Source organism: Lipotes vexillifer, unplaced genomic scaffold (assembly GCF_000442215.2).
Source record: "Lipotes vexillifer unplaced genomic scaffold, Lipotes_vexillifer_v1.1 scaffold1329, whole genome shotgun sequence".
Taxonomy (NCBI): Eukaryota; Metazoa; Chordata; class Mammalia; order Artiodactyla; family Lipotidae; genus Lipotes; species Lipotes vexillifer.
In genome coordinates, this window is record NW_006797566.1 from 239,897 (window position 1) to 248,102 (window position 8,206).

The following is an 8,206-nucleotide window of genomic DNA, read 5'->3' on the forward strand; positions in this document are numbered from 1 at the left end:
CGCAACCCAAAAAAAAAAAAAAAAAAAAAAAAAGTTTATGGTTAACTCGAACCTGACTGAGGTGTGAAGGAGACTTCAAGGCAGGTTGCTTTTGCTTTCTCAAGGGCGTCTTCTTATATTCCCACCTCCGCCCACCCTCACCAAAACCTTACTTCAGGAAGGTTTCTGGTCCGTGGACTGTGGAACAGGGATTGTGCATACCCGACAGGAGAAGTGAAAGTTTTTTACTTTAAGGGAAGTAAAAGTTTTAAGGAATGCTCTTGAATTAGTCCGAGAGGCTAGACTAGTTCCCCAGCCATGGAGTTTACAGTGTAAATATACTTGGAGATTCTGCTGTGGACCTTGTCCCCCTGGCTGGCTGAGCCTCCTGCTTAGCTCCAGGGTCAAGGTCAGAGGCAGGCGTATCCCAAAAGGCTGGAGATTAACCTCGCTCTCTTTCCTCAGGATCCAGAGGCCTTCCAGAAGCAGAAGGCAGCTCTACTGCTCTACAAAGGAGTGGAATCCTTTGAGCCATGAGGCATATGTTGAGCGTCTATCTCTTAGGTGTGGTGTTGACCCTGCTCTCCATCTTCGTTAGACTGATGGAGTCCCTGGGGGTCTTACTGGAGAGCCCATCTCCTGGGAGCTCCTGGACCACCAGAGGTCAGCTAGCCAACACAGAGTCCCCAAGAGCCTTCCAGACCATCCATCCAGAGGGGTGTGATAAGACCTCCCTCCACCGGCTGTAACCTTGGAACACTGGCCTAAATACGTCCAGCTGTATCAGTTCCTGGGTAGGCAAGCTCAGCATCAGTGTTATCAGAGAACTAACTGTTACTAGGCCCTTGAAGGGCCTCTCTACCTGCATACTCGTTGCTCTGGAAAAAGCCTATTTAATACACAGATATGAGTGGGTCGCCTGTGGCTGTGGAATGGAGTGATCTCACTCTTCTCCCCAGTCCGCCGTATGCTTTGCTGTCCTTGGCAAAATGGCTCTGTCTTCTCTTCGATGGGGACTTGTGCTGCAACTTCAGCTGTTGGGAGATCGTGTTATTTTCAACCCTACTTTCGAAGCATCTGCCAAGAGTTCCTTTGGGCTTGGGTGTCTTATGGTCAGTTTATTTGGTGTTCAGTTTCTCTTCCATGAGAGCTCCTCTCTGTGCGGATAACAGTTGAAGAGGTGTGTGGGTTGGCTATAGGAAGGGGGAAGGTGGAGTATTCTATGTCCCATTCTCATTGTTTTACATTTTTAAGTCACTCCTCCAACATAGCGTGTGTGTGTGTGTGTGTGTGTGTATTGGTCTGAAGAGGGCAGTGGGATGACAGCGCCTGCTCAGGACATGGGCATTTTGGCCACCGTGTGGCTTAAATAAATTTTTCTAATGAAATAAAGTTGAATGTATATTTCTACAATGTGTCTTGTTGACTTCTGCCCTTGAAATTAGTGGTAGGGAAGGGTCTTAATTCGCAGATCTGACTTTTCACATCTTAAAACTTTGGAGCAGGAAAGTACATAAAACGCTTTGTTTAAAATATAAAGTAGGGATTTCCCTGGTGGTCCAGTGGTTAAGGCTCTGTGCTCCCAGTGCAGGGATCATGGGTTCGATCCCTGGTCGGGGAACTAAGGTCCCACATGCCTCATGGTGTGGCCAAAAAAACCAAAAAAACCAAACCAAACAAAAAAAATACAAGGTAAATAAACCTCTGAACTTGGAGGCCAGCGTGCTTGGGTCTGCCCTATATTAACCAGTTTTCTGAGCCTAGGCCAAGGCCATTATAGTTCTCTCTTGACTCTGTCCATATCTGAAGAAAAAGAAAAATCATTTCTTCCAGCCCCTTACCTTCAGTCTCTGGAGAAAAGATGTCTACCAGTCCAGTAGGCCGTGGCTTTTTTGTCTACGTTCTTATCCACCAGACCGACTACTCAGTTCGATTGTTCTCCAGGTCAGCTGGTAAAATGTGTGGACCTCACAGATGATTGTTTCTGCTCTCCCAGACCTAGCAACTTGGCCTTTCCATAAAACTGGAGGTCTTTTTTTTTTTTTCCTTCAATTCACCCCTCCTCCATCCCCACCCCATGTTGAGGCACATTCCCTCCTCTGCCTATGGTAATTTACACACTCGTGTTGGTGTCCACATCATTTTGTTTACGGTGAGTTTGATTTACTTTTGCCAAAGGGTAAGAATGGTGCATGGTGTCCTCTGCTAAGTCACTTTTACTTCCTGAGTTTTCTTAAGCTTAAGTGCCACTACCCTAGAAACCAGTGGTTTGGGCATCCTTTATTGCACTATGGTAGTCGTTAGAGCTGTTTACAAATATTTCCAGCTTCCCACCTTCTGGGCACGTGATAAGATTGTACTCCCTGGTCTTTTGTGGTTGGCTGGGCTTATGTGCCTTGTATTGGTAACAGAGTACTCTCAAAAATATAGTTGGCTTTTTTTTTTTTTTTTGTACGCGGGCCTCTCACTGTTGTGGCTACTCCCGTTGTGGAGCACAGGCTCCGGACGCGCAGGCTCAGTGGCCATTGCTCACGGGTCCAGCCGCTCCGTGGTATGTGGGATCTTTCTGGACCGGGGCACGAACCCGTGTCCCCTGCATCAGCAGGCGGACTCTCAACCACTGTGCCACCAGGGAAGCCCTATAGTTGGCTTTTTATCTCTGATTTCAGGCAGTGTCATGTGACAGTAGCTGCCCTTTTCTAGACATATTTCTTAAATTTGATGTCTTTTCTCATTCTCATGCCTCCCCAATTACTTTGATCTTTTCGGTTGGAGATCTTTTCCAACTCCTCTTTTCAGCTGCACCTGAAGTCTCTTCCCCAAGCAGTTTAGCTTAATTGAAATGGTTTCCTGGGTGCCACAGCCTTAATGAGGTCTTGGCTCTAAAACAATTTAAACTACTCAGAGGTTTTGACAAAGATATGATGGCCATACCGTTGTTTTGATCTTTCTTATGAGTAGGGTAAGCAACTGTCCCTGTGCCTGGCAGGGTTGCAGGACTTTCAGTGTTAAAACTCGGACGGTTGCTCACCCTCCCTACAAAGCTGAGTTTGAATTGTCATATGAGTGACTTTTGTCACTCCAAACATTTCTCCATTTTATCTATTCCCACTTAGGGATGAGAAGCAGTTGCTTCTGTGAACCAGTGTGATTTCCGTGGTCTCTCTGGATCCCTATGGCTACTTGTAAACTGGCCAGTTCTCTTCTGAACTCATCCTGCAGTGCTTTGTCAATGCAACCAATTGTATACAATTCCTACTGCTAAAATTTTGAGTTCTCATGGTCTGCTGCTAAAATTCTGTGTTCTGATGCTTTCTCCTAGTTTATTAGGTAGATTATTAAAGTATGACTTCTAAGTTACTGCAGGCAACAGTTTTACCAAATACTTTGCTACTATATGACATGGGTTGCCATCCGTCCAGCCTCCAATAAGATTTCTTTGCCGCCCTCCACATGTTATTGTCATACATATTAGGGATTTTTGTTTTTGTTTTTGTTTTTCTGTAGTATGCAACACCCCCCTCTACATTCCAATCTCCATATCAGTCAGGACAAATTAGGTTATGCTGCAGCAACAACCCTAAAATCTTCGCAGCTTCAAACAGAACAATTGCCTAAGGATGCCCTACCAAGAAAAAGAATTGGGGGCTAGGGCTGCCCTGGTGGTGCAGTGGTTGGGAGTCCGCCTGCTGATGCGGGTTCGTGCCCCGGTACGGGAGGATCCCACATGCCACGGAGCGGCTGGGCCCGTGAACCATGGCCGCTGAGCCTGCATGTCCGGAGCCTGTGCCCTGCAGCGGGAGAGGCCGCAACAGTGAGAGGCCTGTGTACTGCAAAAAACAAACAAACAAACAAAAAGAATTGGGGGCTAGTCAAGAAATATTCCCTTCCCTCAGGGTAAGGGGCTTTCATCACATCTGCAGAGTGGAACATCACAATCACTAGGCTGCTGTGTCTCCCACTTGTCCCCTCTCTCTACTGCATTTATCCTGTCCCTGTTCCACCAGTGTGTATTAGGTGTGTAGCACATGGCTTGTCTTTTTAGTTTATAGTTCTCTAGCTCACGCCACATCTGAAACTGGTATAGGAACTACTGTGCATCACTCAGATTCTTTAATTTGAACTTGACGTTGTGACTATAGGGAACTCTTGGGTTGTTTCCTTTGGTGGGGGGGAACATACAGTGAATATATTCCACCTGCCGAGGAATAGTGAGCTGGGAGATAATACTGACTAGCAGGATCATTAGTAGTCCTCATTAATGTTCCCCAAATATTTCTGCCCTTGTCTTCCAAGCACACGATAGAATCATACTTCCTGACATCCTTGTGGTTGGATGGGGCCATGTAATTAGTTCCAGCCAATAAGCTGTGAGTAGAAGTGACTTGTGTCAGTTCCAGGTTGGAGCATTTAAGCACAGGTTCGAAAACCTCCAAAGCCCTCTTTCCTTCTGCCACAGTGACCAGCAATGCTCCAAATGGAACTGTTCCATTAGTGTAGGTCCTGGAGTGAGGATGCCATGGAGTAGAGCTCTCAACTGGTTCCTGATGAACATGTGTATGTGAGAAAAAAACCTTTGTAGTCTTAAGCTACTGTGACGTAGGGTTTTTTGCTAACTTTGCCTATCCTGACTGATACATTGCTTACAGCCCCTACTGGGTGCCAGGCATTGACTAAGATCTCATCACTACCTACCCCAGATAACATACACAAGATGAAAGGGGGGATGCATGTAAACAATATTTCATGGTTTTATTATAGAATACTGTGTATAGGACAGTGGCTACGTAAAGTTATTTACGGCAGGAGATGAATGTTAAGGGAAAGCTTCTTAGAGGATCTGAATTTTATTTTATTTAATTTTTAATCTTTTTATTTTGGCCGAACCACGTGGCTTGAAGGATTTTAGTTCCCTGACCAGGGATTGAATCTGGCCCACGGCAGTGAAAGCGCCGAGTCCCAACCACTGGACTGCCAGGGAATTCCCAGAGGATCTGAATTTTAAAAAATGAATAGGCTATCAAGTTAGGAAAAAGTTTCCCAGTAGAGCAAACAGTGTGAGGAAGGGCATAGAGATGAAACTAAGCACAACATATTTATAAAACTGCATGTATTTAAATATTTTAAAATATATATTAATTATTAGCTTGAAACCTTAACTCTAGTGCTATCTCGTGGAACGGAAGGAAAGAAAGGAAATACTTCAAGTGTATGCTGTGTGATGCTTTCTGGGTTTGAAGGGCTGCACTGCTAAAGCTTAAGGTAGGTATCAGAAGATTAAGGACTGGAAGACATGATCTAGTTTAGCACTGTCCAGTAAAGATATAACGCAAGCCACATATATTATTTAAAATTGTCTAGTGGTCGTCACATTGAAAAGAAAAATAGGAAAAGGTATTTTAAACAAATTTTAGTTAACCCAATATATTAAAAATATTTCAGTATGTAATCAACATAAAATGTGATTAATGAGATGTCTTACATTCTTTTATTTTTGTACTAAGTGTGTATTTGTACTGGTGAGTATTTTATACTTACAACACTTCTGCATTTGGATTAGCCACATTTCAAGTGCTCAGTAATCACATGTGGCTAGTGGCTGGTGCATTGGACGGTGTCTTTTCATTTTACTACAGAGGAAACAGAAGGAAACTAAATGACTTAGACAATATCACTGAATTAATTGGTGGTCTATTTCCAGTATGCAGCTCTTTTTTCTACGCATGATTTTTTTTTCTTTTTCAAGGATTCCTCAAAATTCAGTACAGCAAAATATGTCAACAGTGAGCTTTTTCACCCCTGAGGTAATTCTTATGTGGGCACATGTGAGATTTTGTTTCTAAGCAAACTTCCTGTAACAAAATTAAAATTATAAAATGGCTATAACTTACGATGTTTATTTTACATGCTGCTTTTGCTCATAGAATATCAGTAATGCCAACAAACTTGATTTGCTTTACATGGCAAACATATACCAACTTAACTCATAATTCATCACTTGAGTGCTGTCTTTATTACTGTTTTTTTTTTATTACCCTTTTCTCCTAGACCTTGTCCATACACATCAGGCATATCTATATTGTAAAAGTATGAGGTCAATTTGGACTCCTTTTCCCCTTTTGCTTAATATGAAATGCAGAATTAAATAATTGATAAAAGCAGGTAGTTTTATGTAATCTGAGGAATTCTAAATTAGAGAACGTTATATTCATAAGACTTATTAGAATTAGAATATTTATGTAAGAAGGGGTAGGAAAAGTTAAATGTACTATATTGGCATAAATATGTAGAAACATTGTCTAAAAGGATAAACGAGAGATGACAGCAATGGCTTCATTTTGGGAGAAAGATGGGACCTGAGCCAATGACAGAGGTGGGAAGGAGACTCTTCGTCTCCCTTTTGATACTTTTTGATGTTTGTATGTGTGAATGTGTTACTTGTTCAAAATTTTATTTTTAAAAATGCCTGTACTCAATCTTTTCCTTTTATAATGTCTATTTTTAAAAGCCTTCTGGACTTTTTTTAAAATAAATTTATTTATTTATTCATTTTATTTTTGGCTGCGTTGGGTCTTCATTGCTGCACGTGGGCTTTCTCTAGTTGGCGGCGAGCCGGGGCTACTCTTCATTGTGGTGCACGTGCTTCTCACTGCGGTGGCTTCTCTTGTTGCGGAGCACGGGCTCTAGGCGCGTGGGCTTCAGTAGTTGTGGCATGTGGGCTCGGTAGTTGTGGCTTGTGGGCTCTAGAGTGCAGGCTCAGTAGTTGTGGCACATGGGCTTAGTTGCTCTGCGGCATGTGGGATCTTCCCGGACGAGGGATCGAACCCCTGACCCCTGCATTGGCAGGCGGATTCTTAAGCACTGCGCCACCAGGGAAGTCCCAGCCTTCTGGAATTTCGATTGGGATTTTATTGAATCTACAGGTCAATTTGGGGTGAATTGTCATCTTAATATTGAATCTTCTAGTTCATGAACATGATATACCTCTCCTTCTGTGGTGTTGATAAGGAATTTTGTGTCTGTGTTCACAAGTAATGCTGGTCTGAGGTCTGTTGCTTTCTTTTCTTGCATTGTCTTTATCTGGTTTTGGTAATGCTGGATTCATAAAACAAGTTGAGAACTATTTCCTACTCTGTTTCCTGAGTTTGTATTACATTGACTTTATTCCTTAAATGTTTGATAGGCTCCTCCAGTGAAGCTCTGTGGGCCTAGAGTTTTATTTGTGGTGCGATAACAAATTCAGTATCTTTGATGGATGCATATATTTGATTTTTCCTAAATCAGTTTTTTAAAAGTCAGTCAAAGGAGCTTCCCTGGTGGCGCAGTGGTTAAGAATCCGCCCTGCCAATGCAGGAGACATGGGTTCAAGCCCTGGTCTGGGAAGATCCCACATGCCGCAGAGCAACTAAGCCCATGCGCCACAACTACTGAGCCTGCGCGCTCCAGAGCCCATGAGTCACAACTACTGAGCCCACGCACCACATCTACTGAAGCCCACGCACTCTGGAGCCCACGCTCCACAAGAGAAGCCACCGCAATGAGAAGCCCGTGCACTGCAACGAAGAGTAGCCCCTGCTCGCCGCAGCTAGAGAAAGCCTGCGTGCAGCAACAAAGACCCAACACAGCCAAAAAATAAATAAATAAAAATAAATTTTAAAAATATAATAAATAAATAAAAGTCAAAGTTTTTTCTAAGTCAGTTTTAGTAATTTCTACGTGATGCCATTTGTATAGCGCATCTAAGTTGCCAATTTTTTTTTTTTTTTGCGGTACGCGGGCCTCTCACTGTTGTGGCCTCTCCCGTTGCGGAGCACAGGCTCTGGACGCGCAGGCTCAGCGGCCATGGCTCATGGGCCCAGCCGCTCCGCTGCATGTGGGATCCTCCCGGACCAGGGCACGAACCCGTGTCCCCTGCATCGGCAGGTGGACTCTCAACCACTGCGCCACCAGGGAAGCCCTAAGTTGCCAAATTTATTGGCATTAAGTTGTTAAAACTATTTCCTTATTATACTTTTAAAATCCCCAAGCTCTGTAGTGATATCTCCTCTTTTCTGGATTGGCAATTTGTGTTTTCTCTCTTTATTTTAGATCCCGCTAGCTACAGGTTTCTCAATTTTTATAAATTTTATTGCTCTTTAAAAAAATATTAACTTTTGGTTTCATTGATTTTTCTCTGTCCATTTTCTATTTCATCAGTTTCTTCTCTTTATTTTTTACTGCATTCTAT

General features: G+C 43.2%; 1 protein-coding gene across 1 annotated transcript; it reads left to right on the forward strand.

The window, feature by feature from the left end:
* The first annotated feature begins 512 nt into the window (after positions 1-512).
* HILPDA (hypoxia inducible lipid droplet associated) lies at positions 513-703 on the forward strand. Its single transcript, XM_007472338.1, is given in 2 exon segments — positions 513-660; positions 663-703. Coding segments are annotated over 2 exon segments (189 nt in total).
* Positions 704-8,206: the final 7,503 nt, after the last annotated feature.